Here is a 26,790-nt window from a genome sequence, read left to right as displayed (position 1 = left end):
CGGCAGAGCATCATTTTACTTACTATAGCAGCCTAGGTTAAGGCACTCGTCGGTAGGCTTGATCATCTGGGCGTCCCCGGTGTCGCTTTTACGTATCGCTTGATGAAATACCGCCCTCGCGGCTGTTTATTCAAAAGACATGTAAGTACCGAGGACTCCTGTCTACCGGACCATTCGATCTCTTACCCCAACACCCTTCCCCTCTCGATTGTTCTTATGTGAAGCTGTTTTGCGCATACTCTGCCATACTGTTTTGATCTCCCTCCCTCAGCAATCATGCCTACAGACTCGAGTTATCCGTCCTTGGACATTCCGAACTTAGATATCTGGTCGTTCCTATTTGATCGTAAAGATGTTGGATTCCCTTTGGACAGAGGTGGGTTGGATTTCCTGTCTAGCCAATCGTATGCGCCCTAACAAATATACAGAGGTGTTGGTTGATGCGGACACAAAACGATCATACACCTACAAACAGATCAAAGATTTGTCTATCGAGTTTGGTAAGGGATTGAAAGCACAATGGGGTTGGAAAAAGGGAGATGTGCTCGGTCTCTTCACACCCAACTGTATCGACACACCCCCAGTCATGTGGGGTACCCATTGGGCCGGCGGTACCGTCTCTCCCGCAAATCCTGGCTACACTGTCGACGAACTGGCATTTCAATTGAAGGACTCGGGCGCAAAGGCGCTCGTCACCCAATGGGCGATTTTGGATACTGCAAGAGCGGCTGCGAAGGTGGTTGGCATCCCGGAGGATCGCATCATCTTGATAGGTGACACCCGAGACAGCAACGGCCGGTTTAAGCATTTCACCAGCGTGAGAAACACCAGCGGCGCTACAAAGTATCGCCGTACAAAGCTCGATCCGAAGAACGATCTAGCATTTTTGGTCTACTCCAGTGGCACGACCGGCCATCCCAAGGGCGTGATGCTATGTCACACTAATATTGTTGCAAACACGCTACAAGTCACGACTGGCGAAGGACTTCTGTCTTGGAAAGATAGCATTCTTGCTTTTCTGCCATTCTTCCATATTTACGGTAAGCCGTGGCGGATGATCTCGAGTTCACTCGCTAGCCATGACTAACATTACTCTCAGGCTTGACTGCTGTTGTACATCAAGGTGTATACAATGGTTACAGGACAGTGGTCATGCCCAAGTTCGAGATTGAGAAGTTTTGCCACACGGTACAACAAGAGAAGATCACATTCGCCTACGTGGTGCCTCCGGTTGTTCTGTTGCTTAGCAAGCACCCGATAGTAGACAACTACGACCTCAGCTCAATAAGGATGATGAACTCTGGCGCCGCTCCACTTACCAAGGATCTCGTCGATGCTGTATGGAAACGCATAAAAGTCCCAATCAAGCAAGGCTATGGCCTTAGCGAAACAAGCCCAACTACACATACTCAACCCTGGGATAAGTGGTACACGACAATCGGCGCCGTGGGCACGTTACTACCAAACCTGACCGCGAAGTACATGTCACCCGAAGACAAAGAGCTTCCTGCAGGCGAAGTTGGCGAGCTCTGGATCAAGGGTCCCAACATCTTCAAAGGCTATCTCAACAACCCCGAAGGAACAGCAAATGCACTCACATCCGACGGTTACTTCAAGACCGGCGACGTGGGCTACCAAGACACAGAAGGCAATTTCTTCATCACCGACCGCGTCAAGGAACTGATCAAATACAAGGGCTTCCAGGTCCCGCCTGCCGAGCTTGAAGGTCTGCTGGTCGCACATCCCAAGATCGACGACGTGGCCGTCATCGGCATCTTCAGAGACGACCTGGCGTCAGAGGTGCCGCGAGCCTACGTGACTCCCGCCAAAGGAGTCGAAGCCGGCCCGGCCCTCGAAAAGGAAATCGTCGACTGGCTGGCCGCCAAAGTCGCGAACCACAAGAAGCTGCGCGGAGGTGTCAGATTCATAGACGAAGTCCCCAAGAGCGTCAGCGGCAAGATTTTGAGGAGGAAACTAAAGTTGGTGGCGCAAGAGGAGGAGAAAAAGGGTCCCAAGGCCAAGCTATGAGATGGGTCCCGGTTTCTGTTGTCTTGTTTGGCCATGTGGTTCATCTTCTGTGTTTTCCTCCCTTCATGAATACCCGCGATGTGAGACACGATCTTTGCACAGCGTTTTTGTGCAACCGCTCGATCTCGTTTCTATGACTATTGTTTCTGTCTATCTTTCATCAGCTCATACCAATCTCTACCTTCACTTCCTCTGGAACTTATGCTGTAGCGCTATGGCCGCCCCTAAGTTCGAACATGAGGAATATGATGAAAGAGTCAAATACTCTACGGAGATATGTACTGTACCGACAACTTTTTGTGATTACACGTGTTTACTCGAGTGTGAAGCATGCATCATTATGTTCTTGGATTATGTCTATCAATTGATCTTGTTCTTTTCGTGTCATCCCAATGCCTTTGAGTCCATTATTAGTTTTAGCTTCTTTCCCTCGGTCATCTCGACGCTATTCTGCTTCTCTTCTCCTTCCGCTTTTTCAACTCTGCTCCTCCCTCAATCATAATACTCAGGCGCATAAAATTGCGACCTAGTAGGGTACGCGATCCTGAAATGGAACCTCGTGCAAGCCGCCAGATCCACACCACTAGTACAGTTTCCCGTGGCAGTGGCACCAACAACAGCCTCAGCATAAACCGCATAGGCATCCTGCACATCAGCATCAGGACAAGCGAACCATTCGGCGCCCCCCCAGTTCAAGAACGGGAACCCATTGACGTTGTAATCCCCCGTCGTGTCAGCGACGACCTCGAAGCCATTCGTGTATGCGAATGAGGGAAGCAGGTTGTCTGTGTAGACAGCGGCGTAGCCCAGTCGTCCCGATTTCTCGACGAAGATCTGCTGGCCGCCGTCTGCGGTGATGCCCATCCAGAAGTTGTTGTTTGCGCCTGTCGGGCCCGTGATGATGGTGGTAAAGGGGTTGCAGTTGTCGTCTGAGGCCCCGCAAACTGGGGTTGCGAGTCGTGTAGGGTCGCCGATCAAGAAGGTGCCGTTGTGCGCGTTGATGTCGTAGGCGTTTATGGCGGTGTTCGAGAGTGGGTAGGTTCGCGCTGAGGCCACGTAGGGTGTTGCGCAAAGGGAGGTGGGAATCAGCATGGCGGCTGTCAGGGCTGCCGTCGTGGCTGCGGCTGTGGTCTTCATGATGTATTATCTTAGGTGCGATGGAGTTGTTGTCGTGGCTCTTTTGTCACGTAGTGATTTTGAATTGAAGTTGGTGATGCAATTGAGAGATAATGTGTCGATTGCAAGAAGAAGATGGGAGGAAGAGACTCATATGGTCTCTGATGGTACTTATATATTATACTACCTTACTGTATGATGACCAGGAATGGCTATTTTTACATGTTCATATTGACGATGTTGCTCTCACGAGATAGCGGCATGCACCTTTCCTACCGTGTACTTTCCAGACTAAGATAATCGAATCGGCCCCCGACGGAAAGAGATGGAGAGACTACACAATAGCTCGAAGATGAAGACACGAGGAAGGCAAGCACACCAATTACAGGCAACCCGGTAACTCAATGACCACAGAATGTCTCCTGCTGATGTGAACTATCGATGGGATGATAAAAGTAGCATGGAATGACGGAGTTGGTTGTATTCTTGCCAGGCACGGGCGGTAGTGAAGGCTTGTCCCGCGGGCGAGTGCAGTAGCGAGAAAGGTTGTACGAGGCACGGGAGTGCAATCCAGTAAGAATAGAAACACAATGCAAACAGGGCATAATACCGAGGCTCGCAGGGTGCATTTCTTCGCCCAAAGGTGAAGCCAAGATGTTGTTGTGAGATGCGGAAGACCATGCCTACATGTCAGTATATTTATCTACTCTTTCTAGCTGTGAGAAAGCAGTGAATGACTTGTGCATAGCATATTGCTGAGATGCTTGGCAGTGGTCCGTACTGTATGTTCGGGCTTTCTCTTCGGGTAGTGTTTATGGTTGTCGTCCTCGTCGTAGCCATAGATGCAGGGCTGATTTTCATCGCACTCTATACGGAAGGCACAGCTTTGTGAATGTGGCTTAGTCCATGCAATCGCATCACACATCGGTTTATTTCCGTTCTTACCTTATGCTTGCTTACCTTGCCTCATCGTATATGTATATATATCGTACGAGGTGTTATCACACTTGCCCGACTTTCTTGATTCTTCTAGCTCAACGTGTCCATGGCTACCGTACCTGCATTAATCACTCAGATCTACGCTCTCGTCATGGCAGCACCCGTACGCTTTCTGAGGTGCCCTGAATTCGTGTACTGTATGATCGGGCACCATATTTGAGCCGAACTTCGCAAAGAGGCACGAATAGTCGGTGAGTTAGTTCCCTTTGCTCTTATCGCAAATGTCACGGCCTTTTTCTTGTCTTTATCGGCTCCCGCATCCGCGTCCGTCCACAATACCCAAGATTGATTAATGGCCTGGTCCATTTTTCTTGCGTATTGACATAATTTAATGCTTGTTTTCGGGTCTTCCAGAAACAATCACGTCCTTCTTCGCGTAAGATCGTCTCGCTCCTCTCCGCTTCATCATGTGTGTGCTTGTCCCTCATCAACGCCGCGTCGTCGGCTCCATCGCTGGTGTTATCGGGATTCGTGCCCCTCGCCCACTGTGATAGGTGTCTATGATTAGGTGTGTCGAGAGATCACTTGCACATATCACATGCTTGAGACATTTATTGCGTGTGTCGTAAGGTAGTCTGCCTTGTCGCTTTTACTTTCAGGAACTTCCAATTCAACCACCGGAACCAAGAGACGTCGGGTACAAAGAAGTTAGGTCAAGATGCAGACATCAGTGGCTGCCAGCGGTGCAGCTCCCGCTCCTCAGCGTATCAAGAGAACAGTCAGCGCTCCTGGAATTGGCCATCATCACCAACGACGATCATGGCGACCACCTGAGTCTGTGCAAGCACGTCAAATGCGCAAGGCTTTACCGGTGGTGTTAGAGAATGAGATGGACGATTTCAACGTGATGCAAGTTCCCGAGAGCCCCCCACAGGCCACCCCAGCAAGTGTGGAAAGGACGAGGAAAGCGATGCAGGCGACTCTAGCATTGCTCAAGAAGTCGTCCTCCACGCCAACATTGAATATACCGGATGCTCCTACCAATAAAGAACATCCATCGCCACATGTGCGACCCAATAGATCTATTGACGCCAAAGAAGGTGCTGCCATGATTGCGAGAGGGGGTGGTTTGCAAACACCCAAGACACCTTCCAAGACCCTCAGACGGAGAAGTCACAAAGCCACCATCACAGCAAATGCGAATGCAGCCGCAGCCGCCACAGCCAATGCCGCCGCTCAGGCCAATACGCCTACAACCCCCATGACGCCGTCAAGATTGAAGACTCCCCTTATCCCTTCCTCGGCGCCCTCATCAGCTGCCTCGTCAATCGCCAGACCAAACCAGCCAACTAACATCAGCATCCCCAAACGCACGCTCAGCGGCACCTCGACACGAATGGCAGCACCATCTCCCCGTCTCTCATCTCTCTCCAACCCAGCGACGACCCCTTCGACATACGCCTCACAACGATCCTCACCCGATCCCGAGCCTTTGCGGTCTTCCAGAAACATCTCTGCCAACGACATGGTGCACGCCTATTACACGATCCTCCGCGAGCGAGACCCAGCCCACTACTTGTTGAACCTCAATGAGGAAGAAGAAGAAATCATCAGTCAGAGCCAGTACGCGGCTCTCTTGAAGCTGGCGTGCCAGAAGTTCAAGAGGGGTGATGGAAGGGACAGAGTCGCACTGTCTTATGCCGAGGCTATGATAGGCGGTGGGGGCTCGTCGGACGGTGAATCGGGATGGTAAATGGGAAGACGCATTTCTCTATCTTCCTTTTCTTTCCGTTGATTTATTTCCTTCTTTGGCGAATATAGACTCTTTCAGGTGTTTTCTAGGAGAGCGGAAATACTGAATTTGCACGCTCAGACTCGTTCGGTTAGGTTAGAAGCAGACCGAGATTGTGGATCTATCCACCTATACATGCGACTTATTGGATAAGCTCAGTACTGTAAAATTAACACCAGCCTCGACTCTGTATCGCGCAACAGATGCGTTAGGGGATCTTATACACAATCACATATGGGTGGTATACCTTGCATACACAATTCACATTTCGTGGCGGGCTTACAAGGAAAAGCCTACTCTGTCTTTTATTGTTCATGTTCTAGGTCAAAAAAGGATGGTCGAGAGCTTCCGTGCTGGTAACCTCTACACTTAGGTTCGAGTTGTGGTGATAGACGGCTGAGATAGCTACGTAGACAGGTAGACCAGACATATATACCTCTATACAAAGAACGCAGTGTTCCTGCAAGCAATGTATGCCCTCGTCCTTAGGCTGCGGTCAATGTTCTTGTAAGTGAAATCGCCCTACTAGTGAGGGTAACATGGACATCTTTGCTACCGAGTGGGACGATGCTAGGTAACACATGCACTGTTTAGGATTGAAGACGCAGTAGAAGGGAAATGTATGTGTAGGTGGTTGTGGGAAGCGAAGAGAGTTAACAAAGAGGTTCTGATGCTCGTTTGAGCACGTTCTGCTCCGAAGTGAGGTAATCAAGAGAAGAGGGCACTAGTGGACACGTCCGTCTGTTCACTTGATCTATTGTTTGTTATGATATATGTGCTTCTCGTTTGCATCAACCAGGTGTTTTCCGTTGCAGACCCGTGAGGACAAAGGAGATTACTACACCTACCTCGTCCTGCTCATTACTTCACGTTCCACGAATCCGCCTCTCGCAGGTTTTATTATGACGAATATGAGCTCGCCACTCTGCATGGGCTGCAGCCGCCCAATGAACATATGCAGTCTCGACACCTCCGCCTCCGACACTTGTCCACGTAAGGTACGCAAAGGCGTCGTGCCTCAGCACCTGGGACCCAGGCTGATCCAGAACCGCGATCTTTGGCTTGGGTCTGGTGGGAAGTACGATCCTCCTGATCCTCGTTCGGCGCATATGCAGTGGGGTGTCAAGCCCTTGGAGGAAGGGGGCTCTAGCTCTGATGAGGAGGAATTGGGCGTTATTGGACCTTATGTGAGTTTTCTTTGATAAGACGTGTGACTAAGGCTGGGTGACTGATGTTTCTCTTTTTGGAGGGGGGGTGTCGTAGCTAAGGTGAAGGCGTACACTACAGTAAGTGTGAACAACCCTACCGATGCGGGCCCAGACAGATCACATATTGAGGTCCGTAACGATGAGGAAGAGCTCTACGAGATGGGTCTCGAAGAGACAACAACTGAAGAGGCGCCTAGTGAGGCCTCCACCACAGCCGTAAGTGTACGTACTTTCCGTATTTAAAAGTAATTTCTTGACAAGGTCATTATCCTCTAGACCAATCTAGCAATTGCTCTTCAAGAGATCGAAAATGTCGACGACTCCGAGATGTGTGATGAAGACGCAGCTGATAGTTCGAGCTATGCAACTGCCCCAGAGACACCTGAATCTCCTGTAGTACCTACCATCCAGCACGAAATCTTTCATGACGGAGACACTCGCAAGGTGACGAGAGAGCTCAGTAACAACGCTGATGATGTTGCCGCTCATGATGTAAGTATACCAATCAATATGACAAGGACATCTGCTAAGGTGCCTTGCTCTAACAGGCAGTCTCAGATCCAGTCCTACAATTAGCACTCAGGCATAAGAAAGAGCTAGATGGCAAGGATGAGCCTAATTGAGGGGAAGGCAGGCCAATCAAGTTGTATTCAGGGTATCACGCCTCTCGGTCAACGTTGCAAATTGAAACACTTTCCGAGTTGGCGGAGGCGGTCGGCATATAGGGTTGCTGTATGGCTATTTGGGTAATCGAGAGGGACGCAGCGTTATTCCACGAGGTCACTAGTCCGACATTCGAATACTTCGTGTAGCTTCATATCATGCTCTGTGGCTGACAGGTGCTCATTTGATCCGATGATGGCGTCGTGGGGACCAGAGCTTGATACTCGAAGATCCTCGAGAAGTCGATTTTACATAGACCATGTCCAGTCCAAGGACAGCTTACTTGGATCCATGCAGATCATATAAACCTATCAGGTCCTTCGTAACATTCCCATCAGAGCATGCTGTCGTCAAAGTATATGATGAGAGATGTCTTGAAGTGTATCGACTTACAAAGAGCCAAAGTAAATAATTAGGTAACATCGAGTAATAAAAGCTTGCCAAGTCCGGCGCGAGCACCCGAAGTTTAACCGCTATTTTGACTACACATTAATTTACCAAGGATGCAGACTAATTCATCACAGGCATCCACAATCTGCGTGACTGTAAGAGCCAGAGGATGAGACCAGAATACGAATATTCGACGCTGTTCTCTGGCGCCACCAAGTTCCACTCATCAGCTCTCATATGAAATGTATCTGGCAGTGCATGGACAGGGTTAGCGTCCATCACATCCTAATAACAAATATTTTGACAATAACCACAGGAAGTTGAGTTTCCTTAAGACCACCTGAAACGAGAGATACACTCATGGTATAATCACTACTGTTACCACTAAGGAAAAGAGAAGCGAGTATAGTCCTCGCTCAAGTTGCCACACTTTCTATGAAGCCAGCACATGATGTTTCAAGCAGCAAATTATGTCACCTTCTACCTACTGAACGTGCGAAAGGACAGCATTGAGCAACTACGAGTGGTGAAGTGTGGTGCCTTCTACTTGTTATGGAGTTGATCGCTCCTTCTGCAGAGACCAGTGTGCTATAATCATAGATTGTAAATGCATCTGCATCGCTTCATGCTACCATAGAAATCGACCATTCATAGCTATAGCTCATTGTTAATGGACCTCGAACTACATGATGCAGAAATACCATTGGATGAAAGTCTTATATCATTAGATGGAGAGGCAAACATCAATGAAACTCCACGTGATTCCTCGACGATCTCGCCACACGGAGATGAACCACAAGCACACTCACAGGAAAGCCGAGCATCTGTCGCTCAGACAAGCACATCTCCGATCCATACAACAGACGAGACAGTCACAGTGTCGCCGAATACTGCAGACGTTGTCGGTCAAGGCGAGGAGACGACTGTGGAAGAAGCAATAGTATATCCTCTGGTTTACTATCCCTCTCAGGCTCAAGCAGAGACAAACAAATATGACCTGAGCAATGTACTGGCCCCTCTTGAAGAAAGTCCGGATGCAGTCGAATCGGCTACAAGAGAAAACCTTCCGTCATTAGCAACGTTACTGAAATATCAATTGCCTGGGTCCGTTGATCCGGGACTGCGACGAGATAGCAGACTTGACGTTTCCTCGTCACCATCTCCAGCGGCCCTTGGACCAGCGCAATCAGAGACACCGACACGACCATGGCCCATCTATCCTCGTATCACTGACGAGGAGATAGACGAACCAGCAACGCTTGACCATACGCCAAGAAGAATGCAGACAAGATCAGCGACTCTGAGAGAAGCCTTGACGCAACACACGGCGACCGATAGATCTCATGCCACAAGATCGTCAGATGCAAACTCTACACGAGAGGCAAGTGCGATGGTAGGAACAGAGGAAAGACTACCGCAAATCATTGAGAATAGTTTATCGTCTGTGGCAGCAGATGTGAGGCCTGAGCCAGTCAGATCGCCCAGTATTTTCATTTCTTTCCACCGAACAACCGTATCTGGCAATCGAGAAGTAGCCCGCCGACCAACTATTGAAGATGAGCTACTCATTGCGACGGCTGCTCGTCGGTCACGCAGGAGCATGTCGTTGAGACACCGGGCAACGGAGAGGCAGGCTGCCACTAGAGGCACAGCGCTCATTTCAGACCCAGCCGCCGTTCTTGGCCGTATCCTTACATCTCGAATGCAAGCAAGATCTCGATCACTCGCGCCTGCGCCTGCACCTGCACGCCAACCTCAAGATCTCCAAATACCAATAGGGTCCAGCCAAGATATGCTACGCAGTCTCGAGATTGCAGCGAGTAACCTGCCCTCAGAAACCATGCAACAGGCGGTGGCCCAAACCAGTCTCCGCGCAGCAGGCTATGCACATCTGGATATACCATCAGAGGCCGGAATGACATACAACCGTCTGGTGCCACATCAGGATACTAGGCCCAGGCCAGATGCGAGTAGAGTAGACACTTGCGGAGGGTGTGGGATCAGCATAGATGACATGGGTGGTTGTGAGTGCAATCCTACGATAAGCTGTCGGACGTGTGGGAATGCTATTATGTTTGGTGACGGAGGTGAGGATCGGGAATGCGGTTGTAGAGATGATCCGTGAAGAGAGTCGTAAGACATGAACGATTATACGCTCAGGTGCACTTGCTGGTATGCTCTATCAGCGACATGCGGGTTTGGAAGTCACCTCAGACCGCCGGCTTGATCAGGATCATCCTGCACATCTCTCGTCTGAAACTATACAGGAATTTGTCGACAGGGTGACATTTACATCAAGGCCATAGAAGGTCAAGGACTAAAGACACGAGGTTGGGGGTTATGGAAGAAAACTTCTGCAGCGGCTTTCGGGTGGGTGGACAAAGCATGATTGAACACGGAATACTTGCAGACCGGCCTCATAGCACTGCCATGGAAGGAGAAGTGCCCAGGCCAAACCATCATAGCTCCAATGCATAAAGTCAACTTGTATGCATCTGACTAAAATTGCTAATTGGAGGCTCTGTGAGCATTCATAAACTGTGACCTGTGCCTGGACGATGTCCTCACTTGAAGTTATAGCCTTAGCCACACTTCGAATGACCAGGAGCTTGCAGAACCTCCATCAGCAGCCGAACATCTTTGTCGTGCTGACGTTTATTCTGCTCCACTTTTTGCCGGCGAGAAGTGCGCACAAGAACTGATAAGGCCAATAGACATGATACAACCACCAAGCAGGCAAAGGATCCCAAAGCTCGTACGATCCGTCCCGCCAGAAGACCAAATGTCCAAGGAAGATTGACAAACTGTCGAGAACTTCACCGAGACTCATGCCTTCCCTGGAGAATAGCGAGCGAAGTGGCAGAATGACAAGTTCAACCAGATCATGTCCGACCCAGTAGTACTTGTCCGGCGACTGCGGATAGACTGGCTGGACCGTGGCGTTGCCGTTTGTACCCTTCTCTTTGTGTTTTTCGTCTTCGGTCGGTGGCTCGAGCATAGACATGTAGCCGTCGATCATGGCAGGGGTGTCGTTGAAGAGACAGACAGCGGTGTGGGCACGGGGGTTGCATTCGATTGGATACAGGGTCACGATTCTATTCGGGTCTCGGTCCGCCGCTTCCTTCTCTTTGCTGTCGACCAAGAAGTCAAAGGAGAGGTGGCCGGTGAATTTGTCGGGATCACTCGCTGCCACTTCTTGAGTGAAGCGCAGCATACTTCGGCTCAAGGACGAATCAGTGGAGAGAGCGGTGTAATGCATGAGCAATTCGGCCGAGGGACACGCGACGAATGCTTTGACTTGACCTCTGACAACGAGGGCGTGAGTACAGAACTCGGGCCCGTCTATGTACTGTTGCAGGATCCATGGCCTCTCTTCGGATATGCGTAATTTCGAGACATGTGCCTTGGTCTGAGTAGATGTTGCAAATGGCAGGAGTGTCATGTCCCCACGGACAGAATCATCAGTGCCTATGAATTTCATGATGTATTTCCTATCCGTGTTCTGAGCATCGTCAAGAAGCTTGAGGGCCGCTGCTCGAGAGGTCACCGTATGTGTATCCGGTACTGTCAGTCCGATGGATTGCACATGGTCGATGAATGAGTGCTTTTCGTGTAGAAGTTTGGTTGTTGGCACATCGTACTGCACACAGCGACATGGTGTCAATTGCTCAATGATCTCCTTGGCTTGGCCATCCTCGACTGCGCTGGCAACACCAGAACAGCTCACCCAGAGATCAACCTTTTCTTGTTTGATGATGTCCAGGATGCTCTGCGCGTACTTGCTTGATCCCTCTGTCGTGCCATCGGGTTTAGCGAGACGGTGAAACTTGCTGATCGAACGCGACACATGGCCGCACACCAGAGGAATCGGCATGAGATAGGGCTCAAAATCGGCTCCTATGACATTATGTCCTGCAATGTAAAAGAGTCGGGCGAGAGCAAGACCTTTGGTCATGCTCACTCCTGTAATCAGGACATTGCGAGGCTGGAAAGCTCCTGAATACCGAGATCTCACGCGAGCACGATGGTTCGTGGCAGGAAGCGAAGCAACTACGCGAACTGCATAGCTGAAGAAAAGGATAAAGGTATCAAGAGGAAGAAAAAACAAGCTCAAGATTATGAGCTGGATGTTTTGCAGGGCATGTGACAGCCGAGATGATTCACCTGAGAGCATTTCCTTCAGTGCAAGCAACCGATCTGGTTAAAAAGGCCTTCTTCCTGGTAGTACCGAATAGAGCGCGACAGCACCTGGACGTGAGCAGGACTGAAGAAGGGGAGAGTGAGGTATGACACGCATATGCAGACCATCAGGTCAGCATGGTAAGCTTGTCCTAGTCGATACGCAGATCTACCCCAGATCGTGTGCCTGAACGGTTATGTAGAACGTCATGGAGTAGTGATTGGATCAACTTTCTCCTTTGGATCCACAGTGAGGTCTGGTTCACTGAATGCATCCTCAGCCACACTTCACTTCATCAGTTGCAAATACCTACGGTACTCATCAGCGAGTGTAATGTCCCTTTAGATATCTGAACACATTTCCATTGGGCTTGTCGGTAGATCGTCGCTTGTATATACATGCATCACCATTGAATATCGATTTGGAGAAGTCGCCCGCATCAGTTCGCAGACATGGTGCGAACAGGAGACTTTAAACTTCGAGACTATGTGGGGACCTGGTTTGTCTCAACACAGTGCGGCTGAGATTTTTCCAGATCATGGGCCGTGCTGAACTGTTGATTTGTTGATGAAGTATAATGGTGAACGGCGGGAGCGCAGCAATTCGAGTGCACAGAATGCCTGTTATGAGTGCAGTAATTAATACATGTTGTTGCATGCCGATTGTGGGTATGGGTATCATTTTGATGTGAGAGAGATTTGCTTGTGGATGTGCAGGAGCAAGCCAGCGCTAGATAAGGTACGGGGATATCTCAATCGTGTCACATCTTCGGTGCCCATCTCCAGAAGTGCCCATAATCATTGGCCACCAGTATTTTGTTGTGCTCTAACCATGCGACCGCCATAGTCCTTCACACCTCTTCTCCAACGCAGCGCGTGATCTCGACACCATCCTAATTGAGCGTCAGTATATGCATTATCGCTATTGTGGAGGAGGCAGGGAGAGCTTACCGGAATGCCTTCAGGCTCCCAGCTGTTCACGAGCTTACTCTCGTACTGCAGATTGGGATTGCCCTTGGTCTCACCCAACTTCTCTTCGCCCCGGCGAGTTGCATACTGCTTTGCAGTACGATCTTCAAAGCGACCATCAGGAGCTGTCTCTGACGAGCCACCATCTGCTATCTTGCGTTTCTCGGCCACGCTCGATCGGACATACTCGAGGTAAGGTGGATTTCCTGGTGTGATGACATTATCTGCTGCCAGTACGGAGCCTGGAGTGATCAACCTTAGCTCCTCGCAGAGCTTGAGGTCAGTCTTGTATGCGGGCTTGTAGTGGTCAAGGAACATCATGTCAATGTTTATCAAAGTACCACTCGCATGTAGTCTTTTGATGGAAGCATCACTCGAGCCTACGATGACTTTGACAACATCTGAAAGACCAGCAAGGTCGACTAAGGAAGAGATCACCGCGCCAAATACCGGGTCCCTCTCCAGACTGAAGTAGCGTTTTCCACCCGCCTTGCGTACTGCATCTGCGAAGAGAATACAGGAGTAACCAACGTAGCCACCCAGCTCCACCTGTCCATTGGTCAGTAAAAGATTCACATAAGACGTACAGGTTCGTGAATTATTACCATCGTCTGCGGCTTGACCTCTGCGATTAGATCTGTCACGATGTGACCCTTGTGTTCGCCGACATTCATGAGATACTTCTTAGTTCGAGCAAACTCGTCAATGGCAGCCAGCACACGAGACGGAGAGCCTCGGATTTCCTCGATATCCGGCTTATCGTAGATGAAGTGAAGTATCTCGATTTCGCGGCCATCGTCGAAGAACACCTCCTCCTTCTTCGTGTAAGCTTTGCTTTGTTCAAAATCAGGCATGATGGTATAGATGACACAGTTTGTAGAGATGGTGTATTGTAGCTTGGATGCTGTTGACACTTGCAAACTTGAAGCTAAGGTAAGCTGGCAAGCTCTTGTGAGCTCAAAGTCAGGCACATAAACTGATGCCCCACGTGTTTGTGGATACGGTATTGATCGGCGACATCAACATTTGCTTGGACAATGCATACCTTACCTTCGCGAGCTTACTTTAGGTAAAGTACACCCATAATCCTGCCTAGCCTCAGATCGCCCGTCATTCACGCAGGTGCCGAGTTCAAAGCTAACATCATCGAAGGTTGGTGTACTGATCATCTACTCGTCATCAATGCATGTACCAGTCAGTGCTTCCAACACGAATCTGTCAACGAAAGTGCAGTCTAAGGCCTGTTGCCCCACACTTAAGAATCTACCCCTCCTGAACACTAAGCTCCTTTGAGCTAGTGATCGCTGCGGAGCTGTCGCCGATACCTCAACCTCGAGCACGAAATGCAGGGCGAACGTGAAAAAGAAAGGGAACGTCTTTTAATATATCAGAACGCTTCCATTCACATAACGAGCTCGAAGGAGCCACTGAAACACCATGCTACTGCTATCGCTTGACGAGTTGGCTATATAAATCTGCGTACTCGAGTTTTGCTTAAATTTTCGGAGCTTTTGTCATGCGGGAGCTTGGATCTTGATCTTGCACCTTATCTCAGCTCATGCGGGCGCTAAGTCTACCCCACAGAAGATCCGATCTTGACGTATCACGATTTCACACACACCAGGCAGAGCACATCCGCTACTGCAGGTCCTTTGACTGCGCGCCTGGCCTCCGCCAATGTCTTTCATTACTTGATGTGAGCTGTATTACTCGTACCCTCGGCTGCAGCGATGTCTTCGCTTGAAAAACCGTTAGATCGGGGAACAGTAGTTCAGAGTCAATTGATGATTCAGGTTTTTCCCCTCAGGGACATATTGTAATTGAGAGCTTGAGCTTTGACAGGTACCGTCAGTGAGTGCCTGGATGGAGGTTGGCGTGATTTTATGGATGTGTGTTGACGTATTGGAAGAATCCACGTAACCATGTTTTCTCACTTGAATGAGGTGATCACCGGAGGTAAGTAGAAAGTCAAACAAAATCGTGATCCCGCACTCAGAGCTCACTTGCCGTTGGTAAGGTATTTTTATGAGCTCCTTCTCTTCCTCTTCTTCTCTTCTCAGACCAAAGCTCTTCAACAATTTCAGCCTCATCTTTTCAACATTGTTGACGTCCATTCAACACACATCTCCAATCACGCATCTCATCCGCGTGTAATCCAGTAGCAATCATGTCTGACCTTCAAGCAACAGGTACGCAGCCTTGCCACATTTCTTATGAGCTCAGCAATGTGCTAACGTCAGTATAGTCGAGCAAACCAAGGATGGTTTTAATGTCAGAGGTGTTGAGGTGATCGATTATTCGTTCTCCATCCTCGACCAAGGCTACGGCATTTTTGACAAGGAGAACAGCCAGCTTGCTGACTGCTACTCTCGTTGGGGCAGAGCTCTCGCTGTGATGGATGCTAACATCTTCGACCTCTACGGAGAGGAGATGCAAGAATACTTCGACCACTACAACCTTGAGCTCCAGATTCACAAGACCATGATCGGCGAGAAGGCCAAATCAATGGACACTCTGCTAAGCATCGTCGACTCCATGAACAAGTTTGGCATTTTCCGAAAGGAGCCCGTTTTGGTTGTTGGCGGTGGTTTAGTCACTGACGTCGCCGGGTAATGAGAATCATCGCCAACGATAGCATCAAGGCACTCTGGCCCAGATACCCATAAGCGGTCGAGACCATTGTTTCATGAGCTGGACTAACAGTTTCGCAGATTCGCCTGTGCTGCGTACCGCCGCAACACCAATTACATCAGAATCCCGACCACAGTCATTGGTCTGATCGATGCTTCCGTGTCCATCAAGGTTGCCGTCAACTATGGCAACTACAAGAACCGTCTCGGTGCCTACCACGCACCCATGAAGACCTTCCTTGATTTCCGCTTCCTTCGCTCGCTTCCCGAGGGCCAGATCCGCAACGGATTTGCAGAGCTCATCAAGATCTCTACTTGTGCCCATTTGCCCACCTTCAACCTTCTTGACAAGTATGGCGAGCAATTGATCTCGACTGGATTCGGACGCACCGAGGGTGCCCCTCAGGAGGTCACTGATGCTGCCGATAAGATCAACAGAGCTGGTATCTTTGAGATGTTGAAGCTCGAGTCTCCCAACCTCCACGAGATTGGCCTCGACAGAGTCATTGCATACGGCCACACGTGAGTTTTGTGACTGATGGAATATATGAGCTTGCAGGAGCTAACGTTTCCACAGCTGGTCTCCCCTTCACGAGCTGATCCCCGACCCACCTCTTCGTCATGGTCATGCCATTTCCATCGATATGGCTTACTCCGCCACCTTGGCAAACATGAGAGGTATTTTGAGCGACGATGAGCACAAGAGACTTCTGAACCTCTTCTCTCGCGTCGGTCTCTCCATGGATCACCCTCAATTCGACGAGGAGATCCTTGACCAGGGCACTAAGGCTATTCTGAAGGTGAGTACCTTGTCAGGCGAGCATAGGACGCCATGTACTGATTGTATGCAGACCCGTGATGGTAAGCTCCGTGCTGCTGTTCCTAGCCCTATTGGAAGCTGCGTCTTCCTGAACGATGTTTCGCAGGAGGAGATGGCCCAGGCTCTCCGCAAGCACAAAGAGATCATGAAGTCTTACCCCCGCGAGGGAGCTGGCCTGGACGCCTGTGTCGACTCAAGCGACACGGGATATACCGTCAACGCCAAGCCTGTCGAGGGCAAGGTGACGAAGAACAAGGCCAGCAAGTCGGTCATCAATGACGATGTTGCCGACGGCACCCAAGTCGACGGGAAGACTGCACCCAAGGACAAGGCTGAGAAGTTCGCTTCCGGTCCAGAGGGTGTTGACGGAGGACAGGGTCACACCAACGGCCTCACGAACGGAAAGACGAACGGAGTGCACTAGGTTTTGCCGCGGCGGAAGAAGAAAGAAAATGATACCACAGTTGAGAAGAAAAAAGTAGCCTACTTTGACATGGAGATGTGAGAGATCATGGTCGTCCTGATCTCCATTTTGGCGTAAGACGAGGTCTACAGCTCTACAGCAGTACGCTATGTCACATATCACGTTCATCCGATGTATGATTCGTGTTGCCTAACAGCGAGTAATTCTAGACTCTTATCGTCAGGATAAATGCCATTATCGTCCGCGCATCTAGCCAGTGAGGGGAATCGGAAAATTAATTTACTTTTGCGCATTGAACTTGCGCAGGAACGCAAAAGCTGCTTACGCACACACGCTGATCGGATATCAAGCAGGGTGCCGAGAACACGTGGGGTGGCCACCCTGTAAGTCTGGTTGATTTCCTGCTTATCTGACAATTGCACTTGCGCGCAGAAATCGACGCGACGTTCGTTTGACAAGCGGTCACTGCTCATACAAGTACAATCACAAGGTAGGAGAGTCCCCGGGCAAGGGGTCCAATGCAAGTACAGCTGCTTATAAACACGACCACTGCAACATACTTGGGCCTCAAGGACCATTGTCGCGGAACCTGTCCCTAATTCTGAAAGGCTTTTTAAAATCACGATCGGCAAGATTCATATAGAAAACCGAGCATACGGGTCGATGCCAACTGTAGTGTTAGGAGCCGAGAGCCATGATTGCTTTAAATACAGTGGTAGCGTCGTTCTGACAGAGACCATTGATTGCTGTCAGATGTGGGCCGTACTAAGAGATTATTATATCGTGCACTTGCGATAGCTGTCCGAAATGTCCATAAGGGACTGCTTTTTGCCGTCTCCCCGCACTGTCAGTTTTCGTGGCACGCAATTGAGTTCTGGTCGCGCGTCGGAGCCACTCAGTTTCTTGCTTCATTGGGTCACAGACAGCTGCTTTCGCCATCACAGCATCTCCAGAAGGATCGAGGCGTATTCGTGTCGAGGCAGTCGTCCCCATGGTTGCGAGATGTGGAAGTACGATGCTAGATCTAAAGTATAAAATATTGGGCATGGCATTGTCCATAATGGTCCACAATTAGGTAGGGTTTCTCCAGATCTTGAGTGAGACTCACACAGTATGACAGCTGTTGAAGATGCAAAAGTTTGGGAAAGCCAATGTCAAGATGGAAGAAGGTTCGGGAGGGCGTAGCGCTGTATGTACAGAGAACGGCAATTCAGCTTAGTGCCGTAACTCTTAGATTGACAGCAGCACGGCCAATTGTGAGTGCCTGGCCTGATGCGAAGCATTGGCACTATGCAATACCCTGCCATTTCAATCACTATCACACTTATCACACTGAGCATGGATCACTTCCCAGAGTGGGGGACTCGATCTCGCAGTCATTATTGGCCGATAGATTATACACAGGTAACAAGATGAAGGGACCTCGCAGCGTGTTCGAAGCCGCTCATGCGGATAAAGATGAGTGCCGCCGAACCTGATGTGTCCGTGCCAGAGCGGCAGGTAAGGAGAGAAGAACTTTGCTGATATCTCACAACTGTGTATTCTTTTACGTATCGCTTGTATATAACAGTTTGCGCGGTTCTCCGGACGAATGATTGACTTCAAGTATGATGCCTATCGTCAACAAGCGCGGCCTCTTGGTCCCACGGACGATCGAGGGCAAGCAGAAAGGGCACAGCAGATCAAATACCACACTCGGCAGAGGGATTGACCCTGGTGGCTGCGGTAAGGTGCGGTAGGCGGGTCGTGCCTGGGGGCCACATATTGGAGTCCCGAGTGCGCTGCTGCATGTGGTCAACAAAGCCCACACCTTATACATTTACCTAAACGCACTTTGTGCTTTCTGTCGCTTTGCTTGGTTCCTTTCCTTGACCTAAAGTGTAAAGGTAATTTCTCGCCATGTAACAGACAAGAGCGACTTGATCAAATTTGTCATATGCAGAGCAGAGATCGACAGCTAAAGAGAGGGTCGGCCGGGCTAGTGTTGTTGTCGTTGATTACAACATATGGTCGGCGCGCTGCTGCCACTCTTCCTTCCTGTCGTTGCTGTCGACACTCTGGACACAACAACACAGCAGATTTCGGTCAGACTTTTGCTCGCCACCCCCACGTGGTACCGACCATAGAGGGTGTTTCAGAGGAGGCTGGCCAGCTAATTGCCCACTTTCATCATCCTTTATCCAATATTGGGCTTCTACTTGTACAACGCCTTTAACGGGCCCGTTGGATAAAGAGAACAAAGAGTGCAGGGATCCCCCGAGCCACCTTGCGTGAACGTGCAGACGCAGGTACGGGGGCAGATACACTCCCTTATCCACTTTATCCGCACTCTGTCACATCTTAATCGTCCGAATTATCGTCGTCGTCGTCTGTGGTGGTCGTTCTATGGCTTGATCATGTCACCCACCACAACCATGACATCTTCGTCATATCAACAAAGATCACATCCACCTCCGAACGCGCCCCCATCTATCCCTCTGCCTCCACTGCCAATGGGCAAAACAAGGAGGTCGCAACTATTAGAGTCGCCTGAAAGAAGTGCGCCCAGGAGGGAGTCATCAGGCCTACCTTCCCTTTCTGCCATCGCTACACCCACGGCCCGTCGCTCCGTGACTGCTTCGCCTGTCAAGACAACGCGCTCCGTCACAATGTCAGCCATTCCCACGCCGAGAAGCGCAAAGACTCTCTCATCACCTTCGGTCCCTACCGTGAACACAATCCAATCCCTTTCGTCCTCGGCAATACCTACGTCGCAAAAGACTTTGAGGAAGACTGTCAGCATCGAGGCTTTCCCTCAGCCGCCCATTCGTCAATCCCGCTTGCCCAGCTATCCACCAAGCCCATTGTCTGCCAGCGTGTCTTTGGAGGCTCTCGCTCCTGCCCAGGACCCGCCTCGACCTGGTCTGGCCTCGCGCAGCAACAGTATTCGAGTTCCTAAAGCAAAACCGTCAACGTTTGGGCTGAAACACAAGAGCTCTGCGTCTTCTCTGCGATCGCCTTCTTTGCTCAACAGCGCCTTCTCCGGCGATGCAAGGTCGATTTCGGGTGCAAGGGGTACAGATAGCCTTTTAGGCTTACCATCCCCGGCGTGGAGTCGACAATCATCTCAGCGTGATTCAACAAGTGTGGAAGGGTCTGTGTTGACAGATCTAGAAGACGAGAACTCGGCGGCTGTTTCCCCTCGCAAAAGTGTCGCCTCGCATAGAGACAGCATCATGTCGAAGGAAAGCAAGGGCAACGTCATCGTCAGTGTGCGAGTAAGGCCCGACGCAGGAGGTGGAACGGTCGATGCCCAGCAGGGAGAGTGGATGGTGGATGGCAGACGTTCGCTTGTGAGCTTCAAGGGACGAGAAGGGGGTGAATATGTTTACGGTTGGTCTTCAATTCCTCGATGCTTTGGCCGTCATATTACTAATATGAACCTGTCGCACAGATAATGTTTTTTCCGCCTATGATAATAACGCACGTGTATACGACTCCGCCGCAAAACGCCTGGTTCGAAGAGTGATGGAAGGATACAACGGAACAGTCTTTGCATATGGAATGACAGGAACTGGAAAGACATTTTCCATGCAAGGAACCGCTAATTCTCCTGGAGTTATCCCACTGGCAATTACCGATATCTTCTCTTACATCCGCGAAAACCCAAACCGCGAATTTCTCCTACGAGTCAGCTATCTGGAAATCTACAACGAGAAGCTGTTTGATCTGCTGAGCCTGAGTTCGTCCAACGGACAACAGCAAGAAGAGATCAAGTTGAGAGAGGATAGCCGAAGAGGTGTCTACGCAACGCCGCTCAAGGAAGAGATCGTGCAAAGTCCCAACCAGCTTCTGCGCGTGATCGCAAAGGGAGATCAGGCAAGGAAGGTCGCTGGCACTCAGTTCAATGCACGCTCTTCTCGCTCACACGCAGTTGTGCAAATTGTTGTGGAATCGCGTGAGCGAACATCGCCCAATACCCCTACCAGCCACAGGCATGACGTCGTCGCACCAGGTGGAGTCCTGGTGTCCACATTGTCTCTGATCGATCTTGCTGGCTCGGAAAAGGCAGCTGATAACAGGGAACGACGCACTGAAGGCTCGCACATCAACAAATCTCTGCTCACGCTTGGAACAGTTATTGCGCGACTTTCAGTCGATGAGGAGGGCGATAAACCGGCCGAAAAGGGGCAAAAGCATTTGCCCTACCGCGACAGCAAGCTCACAAGATTGTTACAGCCTGCCCTGTCTGGTGGCTCGCTCGTGTCTATCCTGTGTACCATTCAACTCTCTTCTGCTGCTGCCAGTGCTGCTGCTGCGGCTACGCACACCAACGAGACCCTCAACACCTTGAAATTCGCAAGCAGAGCCAAGAACAACATCGTCAGCCATGCGAAACGCAATGTTACAGATCCTGGCTCGGGTGTGGACGCTGGAAGCCGCGCTCTTCTAGACAGATACCGATTAGAGATTGCCGAACTACGCCAACAGCTTGAGGAGCAGAGCAAAGTGAAAGAAGAGCCTGATCCTGAGCCTGATCCAGATCGTCTTGAGGAAGAAGAAGAGCGCTGGAGGGAGAGGCAGCGCGAAAGCGAATTGCGCCACGAAGAACAGATGCTCGAGATGCAACTGGCGCGCACTGCACTCAAGGAGCGCATATCACATCTCAACCGTCTCATTCTCTCGTCCAAGTCCATAGGCGTCAACTCCGGTCGATTTTCAAGCGCAAGTACAGTCGCCCCTCAGTCGAACAGAGTCAGCCTGTCGAGTGCTGTGGACTTGGCCAACAGTCGCCGTCAAAGCGCCGCATCCTCGGTGTCGCAGCATACCCTGTCAGTCTCTGCCGGATCTGCAACTCTTGGCATGATGCCGTCAGCTGCAGTGTCGCAGATAGAGCTCGCGTCGGCGTCGGATGGAGAAGATATCGAGCCTGACTCGTCCGAGTCTACTTCCGGGAGAGCCTCGAAAGACAGAAGGATCAGAGCGCTGCAGGCTGATTTGTCCGACAAGAATCGATACATCGCTACATTGGAGAAACGACTGATCCAAGCAAGGCGCAGCAGTCATAGTCGACCTAGCGCAGCACTATCACCTCAGCATGAGTCTGGTGTGGCCCTAAGCGAGCGCGATGTCGAAGCAATCATCAAGGAGAAAGATCGGGAGAATGAAGATCTTAGGGCGAAGCTCGACGATCAAATCCGCATGGTGACTGCCTTGCGCAGCGCGGCTAGGAAGCGGGACGTCCTGGACAGCACTTTCGGTGGAGACCATCCTGCATATAGACGTGGAGGGAGCTTTGGGGGCGCCGTCACCACCAATGGTAATGGACAAGCCAAACCTGGTAGCCAAAGCCCGACGCGTTCCACGAGTTCCAAGAGTGGATGTCCACGTGGGTATCATGGTTCTCAACCGTCGAATGGCTCGAGCGTGCAGAACTTTTCCCGGCTACCACTCTCCCCTGTTGCTGTGCTCAGTGATGAGGGTCGATCGATCCATCAATCTATATCTGGCAATTCACTCAACGCAGATGGCAAAGACCCGAAGAAGAAGAGGAGGACAGTCGACGAGATGACCAGACTATTGGACGAAATGATTCAAGAAAAGGTTGACGAAGGTCACGTCACCAGAAATGGCACTGGAAGCTTGCGCGTCAAGAGAGATGCCATCATGGATAGACTCGAAAAAGAACGTGATGCCATGATCGGGGCGGCTGAGCAGGTAGCTTAAGCCGTTCGAGTTCATGGACATGAGAAATACGAAGACGTGCGCAGGCGGCGAGGGAAGCAATGTGTCTTGATCGAATCGCAAGCTATCTGGAAACTTAATTGCCGGGTACCTGCGGTGGTATTGACGTGTCTGCTGGATCAACAAACACATGCCTCGATGGAGCACGTCCTGGCGGTCAACATCGTCATTGTTGTGATGTATTGGAATTGTTCATGGGACTTTGCTAATAGCGTGAATGCGCTGCTGTTTTTTTCTAATACTCTTGATACCCTCCATCTTCATTAGATCATTTCATTTCGCTGTTAGTCAAAGCGTGTATAAAGTTGTCACACGGATCATTTGATGCCTCCAATCTCTACTTCGAGCTTGCACACCGCTATAGTAGTAACCTTCCAGAAGCTTTCCCGCTCTTCTTGTGTCTGTGGCCGTGGACTGGTCGCAGACTTAGACATGAAACGTGATTTTTCGGGGGCGCTTACACGGCCATCACATGACACGACTGGGAATGCGTTGTGACCTGCGAGTGGTTGATTAATTCCCCGAAGCGACTACGCTTTGGTCCGTACCGACGCTGACCAGTGGACTTTCTGTGGATATGCCTGGAACCTTTTGGTCTTATAGGCAAACATAATAGGCACTTTGTTATGATCACATGCCGGGATCGCAACTGCAATCATTCGGATATGTATTCCGTATCGCGCAATGTTCTCTCCAATCACCAAATAACACCCACTGACCTGTTGTGTACCGTCGTCTGCTCCCTGCGTCTTCGATGATGAGATGATGCGTGCCTGCCCAAATTCGCAGATCGTTCGGGGCGCATCAGAGCGTCCCATGCCAAAACCACGCCGTCGATCCGCAATCAAATCTTTCTAGAAGGAAAAGCCTTGGCCCCCTCCCAAACCGAGCATGCGCAACTCTTCAAGCAGCTCCACACTGTCCAGGTGCTGCCCAATGTTTGGTTCTATGCTGAACCAACATCTGAGTCTGTTCACGAAAGCCTCTGTGTCCCCCGATCACTGCTTTTTCTGCGTAGCTAGAAATCGCTTCTTCTCGTAGATCAGCAATCTCGAGTTCGGCTTTATCGTATTGCCCACCGGAGCATCAACAGTATCAGCGATCGAGTGACGGCTGCCGCTGGCCTTATCGTGTGTTGATTATTTTTGTACCTATGCGACAACTACGATTCAGTTGATGCCCGACCCTACATTTGCCCTGCGTTACACTACTTGCCGACATCTACCGCCTTTCACACATGGCGTGTTAAGTGACTATAGATCAGCAGTGAACCAGGAAAACGTGTTACATACAGGGAGTGGGTTGCCATGAACTATACTGTATGCAGCAAGAAAAACGATGGTTCACCCGCCCGCCCGCTTACCATTGAGAAGCTTACTCGCCCCCATGTTTTTCGCCCTTATCTTTTTGCTAATCCTACCCGACTTGCACTTTGGTTTTACCTATTTCCTCGGTCGACGCAAGGCACCACACCGAGCCGAAGGTTCATTGGGCTCGCTGCATGACATGGGAGAAGCGCGAAACAAAATACTACTCCGCTATCTCTAAGCCACACCGCTGTCTCCCGGCGCCTTACGCGGCGTGCTGCCCCATATATCGAGTCATGAAACGGCTATCCTGGCCGTGTGCGCGCCGACGAAGCGGTCGGTTTACGCTTTCTCTGCCCAGTCCTGCATTTCGAGTGATCCATTGAAAGCCTCTTGGCTTTGCCCTCTGCCTCTGGTTTCGGGAATGTATGGGCTTGGGAGTCCTTGTCCTACGCGAGCAAAGTACTGTCATTTCAGCCCTGTGGTCCATGGTCCGTATTGTTACGTGCTTGTGTTTTAGTTCCCGTGCGTCCGCCGTTTCCACCCCTCGATTCCTTGTTCGCATGGAAGAGGCCTCTTTTTTTTCCTTGGGCCCACTGGCAATACTCGGCTCGACTCGTGTCGGGCACCCATTTGGCCCAAACAGGAGGTAGGAGAGGGGTGGAGTGGGAAAGTGAGGTTCTGCCAAAGATTCGCGCTTCCTCTGCCAAAACCAACCCTACTGTGTACGGGCAACGGATGGGTTGTGAGGCGTCAATGTGCACACACCACTGCATCCCTGCTCATTTGCCAGTACCTGGGCACCGACAAATGAAGGCGGGCGTGCGTTTTGATGACGAACATGGTAGAATGAGAAAACAATGGTACCCATTCTCATGATGTCTTGCCGTTCGGCGGACGTCCCTTTCGGTAGGTACCACGTTTTCTATATATGAAGACGAAGATCTCCCACTTATCCAATCTTGGTTCTACACAAATAACCTTGCCGTTTCTGCTACTACTACTTCTGTACTACTACCTGTACATCTGGCCCACTATTTCCTCTCGTGTATCCGCTCCGTCCCACATCAAAACCTACCCACCTTCGGGGATTCTCCTACTGCTATACCAAACTCTTACGGGATCCTGGAGGACAAATTGGGAGGGAAAAAATACGCAAGGATATTGTAATATGTCATCGGTGATGGTTGCACGAACCAACTCCAGTTCAAACTTCGATCCAGCATTCCGTCTCCTCGATAACTCGTTTTCTCGCCTCGAGCTCAGTGGACTCGGCGCAAAGCAAGAAATGTACTCCGGTGGGGCTTCATCCGGAGGTGATGGAGGATATGGTGGAGGATACTCGCAGCAGCCACAGCCCGGACATCAGCAAAGACCACAATTAGGCAGACGTGTCACTTCTTCTTCTTCATCCTCTAGTAATTTGTGAGTGGTGACACTCCCAAAAGAAGTCTCTTATGTCTCTACTCTTTTAGGAACGACTTGAGGAAAGTCGCATCATTTCATGTTCTGACCCTTTCTTCGACAGATACCAACGACAGCCAACTCTGACAGAACTCGGTGGCTCGGCCTCGAGGCAGTACTATTCATCCCCAGAATCAGCACGAGCGTACCCAATGGCCAATCAAGGATGGCTCAACCCGGGGAGTAGGGATTCCCTCGCATTGGCATCTGCTCGTCTTTCATCCACAGGCGGAGGCGGCAGCGGCGGAAGCGGCGTCGGAAATGGCAGCATGGGCAGTTCAGCCATTGCTACCGCAAACTCAGCGGCAGCAGCACAGAGATATTCCCAGGATTATTACGGATCCTCGATAACATCTAACCCTTATATTCCCAATCCGCCCCCCGGCCTGACACCCCCAGAGATCCAGCAGCAGCCCGTGCGTCAGCAGACGAGTCTGCAGTCTCTACCTCAATTGAGTCCATCTCACCTCATGACACCAGACGGTGGACAGCTCTTAGCAAGCAGCCCCCACCGCCGCTCGTCCGGGCGTGACGAATTCGACGGTCCTCACCAACTCCTTGCCAAACCTGCCGATTCGCATATCGAAGTCCCAGAGTCCGCGCTGATCCAACTGCCCATCAGTCTCTACGCTCAAGAGCAAGACAGTATCCTCAGCGAAGTCAACGACCGCCTCTCCCAGTGCGCCTATGACTTTGTAGCCAAGTACCAGTTCCCTATTCCCTTGGAGCCGGACAAGCGTCCCGTGCGTCTACCCGCGGACCGCGAATGGACCGAATGGTGTTATCTCCTCAAACGTCTGGCTACCAAACGTCGCATCCCTGCCCGCGTGCTGTACAATGGGCAGATCAAGCAATTGGTCACCGTCCTTGAGAACAGCCTCGAGATGCGCCACGCAGCCAAACATCAAAGCCGACCGCTCAAGGACGACAGGAACGTCCTGCAGCTCATCTCGGCTGGTTTGCAGGTCGCTAAGATGCTGAAGGATCCGGAGGCAATGCGCTATTTGGACGACCTGTACTCCAAATCCGAAGCACTGATTGAGAGTAGGAAAAGAGAGCAGAGGAGGGGAGCGGCGTCCAGAGAGTAAACCACCGGATAGGGAAGAGCGACAGCCTCTCCTTCTATCTCTTTAAATT

The 26,790-nt window shown here is 50.7% G+C and overlaps 6 protein-coding genes across 7 annotated transcripts; 4 read left to right on the top strand and 2 right to left on the bottom strand.

Annotated features, from left to right (window-relative positions):
- Positions 1-276: 276 nt before the first annotated feature.
- Positions 277-2,028, top strand: AAFC00_003862 (uncharacterized protein; the record flags this gene model as incomplete). The annotated part of the gene is made up of 3 exons (XM_069343402.1): positions 277-376; positions 429-1,040; positions 1,100-2,028. The coding sequence occupies 3 exons, from the start codon at positions 277-279 to the stop codon at positions 2,026-2,028; spliced, it is 1,641 nt and encodes a 546-aa protein (XP_069201226.1).
- An 8,731-nt stretch (positions 2,029-10,759) lies between these two features.
- AAFC00_003861 (uncharacterized protein) lies at positions 10,760-12,310 on the bottom strand (the record flags this gene model as incomplete). Of its 2 annotated transcripts, none has more annotated exons than XM_069343399.1 (1): positions 10,760-12,310. In XM_069343399.1, the coding sequence occupies one exon, from the start codon at positions 12,308-12,310 to the stop codon at positions 10,760-10,762; it is 1,551 nt and encodes a 516-aa protein (XP_069201224.1). The 2 variants fall into 2 exon arrangements, with proteins under 2 accessions (XP_069201224.1, XP_069201225.1); XM_069343400.1 differs by having other exon boundaries at positions 10,760-12,091.
- Positions 12,311-13,166: 856 nt separating this feature from the next.
- Positions 13,167-14,138, bottom strand: AAFC00_003860 (uncharacterized protein; the record flags this gene model as incomplete). Its single annotated transcript, XM_069343398.1, has 3 exons — positions 13,167-13,208; positions 13,267-13,833; positions 13,890-14,138. The coding sequence occupies 3 exons, from the start codon at positions 14,136-14,138 to the stop codon at positions 13,167-13,169; spliced, it is 858 nt and encodes a 285-aa protein (XP_069201223.1).
- Positions 14,139-15,451: 1,313 nt separating this feature from the next.
- AAFC00_003859 (uncharacterized protein) lies at positions 15,452-17,158 on the top strand (the record flags this gene model as incomplete). The annotated part of the gene is made up of 5 exons (XM_069343397.1): positions 15,452-15,473; positions 15,530-15,893; positions 15,996-16,436; positions 16,492-16,714; positions 16,766-17,158. 5 exons carry the CDS (start codon positions 15,452-15,454, stop codon positions 17,156-17,158), a joined length of 1,443 nt encoding a protein of 480 aa, XP_069201222.1.
- A 2,414-nt stretch (positions 17,159-19,572) lies between these two features.
- Positions 19,573-22,864, top strand: AAFC00_003858 (uncharacterized protein; the record flags this gene model as incomplete). Its single annotated transcript, XM_069343396.1, has 2 exons — positions 19,573-20,530; positions 20,592-22,864. The coding sequence occupies 2 exons, from the start codon at positions 19,573-19,575 to the stop codon at positions 22,862-22,864; spliced, it is 3,231 nt and encodes a 1,076-aa protein (XP_069201221.1).
- A 2,496-nt stretch (positions 22,865-25,360) lies between these two features.
- On the top strand, positions 25,361-26,741 carry AAFC00_003857 (uncharacterized protein; the record flags this gene model as incomplete). Its single annotated transcript, XM_069343395.1, has 2 exons — positions 25,361-25,614; positions 25,718-26,741. 2 exons carry the CDS (start codon positions 25,361-25,363, stop codon positions 26,739-26,741), a joined length of 1,278 nt encoding a protein of 425 aa, XP_069201220.1.
- Positions 26,742-26,790: the final 49 nt, after the last annotated feature.

The sequence above is a fragment of the Neodothiora populina genome (genome assembly GCF_041146345.1).
Source record: "Neodothiora populina strain CPC 39397 chromosome Unknown canker_contig_16, whole genome shotgun sequence".
In the NCBI taxonomy this organism is placed as follows: domain Eukaryota; kingdom Fungi; phylum Ascomycota; class Dothideomycetes; order Dothideales; family Dothioraceae; genus Neodothiora; species Neodothiora populina.
This window is presented reverse-complemented; position numbering and strand designations above follow the sequence as displayed.